The sequence below is a fragment of the Perkinsus marinus genome (genome assembly GCF_000006405.1).
Source record: "Perkinsus marinus ATCC 50983 genomic scaffold scf_1104296932220, whole genome shotgun sequence".
Lineage (NCBI taxonomy): Eukaryota > Perkinsozoa > Perkinsida > Perkinsidae > Perkinsus > Perkinsus marinus.
Window position 1 is genome coordinate 2,023 of NW_003215498.1, and position 1,592 is coordinate 3,614.

The 1,592-nt window shown below is 48.6% G+C and overlaps 2 protein-coding genes across 2 annotated transcripts; both read right to left on the bottom strand.

Annotated features, from left to right (window-relative positions):
- Positions 1 to 109: 109 nt before the first annotated feature.
- Positions 110 to 365, bottom strand: Pmar_PMAR008814 (hypothetical protein; the record flags this gene model as incomplete). Its single annotated transcript, XM_002785646.1, has 2 exons — positions 110 to 182; positions 287 to 365. Coding segments are annotated over 2 exons (152 nt in total), but the record flags the coding sequence as incomplete, so codon positions are not given.
- A 314-nt stretch (positions 366 to 679) lies between these two features.
- Pmar_PMAR008815 (conserved hypothetical protein) lies at positions 680 to 1,362 on the bottom strand (the record flags this gene model as incomplete). Its single annotated transcript, XM_002785647.1, has 4 exons — positions 680 to 773; positions 823 to 930; positions 995 to 1,153; positions 1,211 to 1,362. 4 exons carry the CDS (start codon positions 1,360 to 1,362, stop codon positions 680 to 682), a joined length of 513 nt encoding a protein of 170 aa, XP_002785693.1.
- Between the last annotated feature and the right edge of the window lie 230 nt (positions 1,363 to 1,592).

Consider the following 1,592-nt stretch of genomic DNA (forward strand, 5'->3'; position numbering starts at 1 on the left):
ATAGCTGTGTACTTATACCCCCGCTAGCCACCACCAGTACTTATCTATCTAGGGTGACGTCGAGCGCTAAGCCAAGTAAAAGCCGATGCGTTCATAGTGCAAACCTTACACGCTTATCTTCGCCTTCGCAACTGGTTCGAGAACGACTTCATCGCAGGTGGTTACAGCTTGATTGCATAACGCTGAAATTGCAGAAATCATTCGACTACCGCTGAGATGTGTTCATGTAGCATGACTGAACTGGCATGGATTTCGGACTCTTTGAATGAAAACCACACGATCTCACCTGAGACAGGAGATTTCCCGGGACCATTTTTATTGCACTCGGCTATCTGCTTCTCACACTTCACAAAGCCCGCAGCCATCTTATCAAGTCTGAGTGGAAGCACGGTATCGATGGAATAACAATGAGGAAGCATTTCAACTCAGCCTTAGGTAGCAGTTTTCGGTCCGTCGCCATCTTCAAGCACCCTTGGTAACTGAGACGACCCTCATCAAACACGCCTGTAGGCACGAAAAACCCACACAGCCTGTGGTGCCACTACTCCAGAAATTATCATCAATCCCGCTAAATCGACTTTGTTTGACGTAGACTTGATTATTCGCGATCCCAGTTCAGCCATCATCGAGGCTGAATGAAGTAGAATACTCTCAAAGACAATGTTATGACCGTCTCGGCCTAGGTGACCTCACCCGATGCCGAGGGGCCAATCAGATGAACGTTGCGGTTGAGATTTTGATGCTGTTTGAAGAATTCGTTGACGAAATCCTCCCTAAATGAGCAGAAGGGCTGTATCGGATGGCCGTCGGCAAGCAGCTCACAAGTTCTGCATCAAATTATCCCATCCGCGCTCCACAGGTCCTATGCTGAACCCCGCAGGTACCGGCGCATCGACATAGATACCATTAGTTTCTCCCGTCCAGGAGAACCTGAGAATGTAGAAACTTTAGATCCCATCGATCCGTTGGCAACGGGCAATTGCCTTCGACTCACGTGTTCGTAACCAGGTGTTTGGAAGTCGGAGACATAAGGCATGGCCCATTCATCTGCAGCGCGGGTGATATGCTGCTTGCACCGGGGCCACCGTTAATGAATAAGAAAGTGGGTGCCGTCGTAGGGTTCCCATCGGCCTGTATGGAAGTGTAGAAGAACCTGCGGCAGGAGTAGTAAGCCAACACAGCACAGTCACTCGTGGCCAAATCCACTTACCTTTGGAGTGGACTGACTTTTATATATCCATACTCCTGTTTACCAGTACCGCTGGGACACAGGACTTTGCCAGTCTTAGAAAGTCCACGTGGGGGGCGTGAGGCACTTTCCGCACCAACGAGAGCTACGATGAGTGATAGGATGAGGACCATAATCAATACTTCTGAGCTACTATTGTACATGAAAATTCACATTCTCATATTCCTTCGGCAGACCCAAACTGCATGTCCCCATCTTCTTATTAATGGAGTTTCATCTGTGATCTGAAAACACTAGTGAATTTTTTCACTGCAAAATATATTTCACGACTGCTGCATCGTGCGAAGCCTTCGCAGCGAAGGGTCTCATTCCTTGCCGAGGTAAATCACGTAGGGTCTCAACC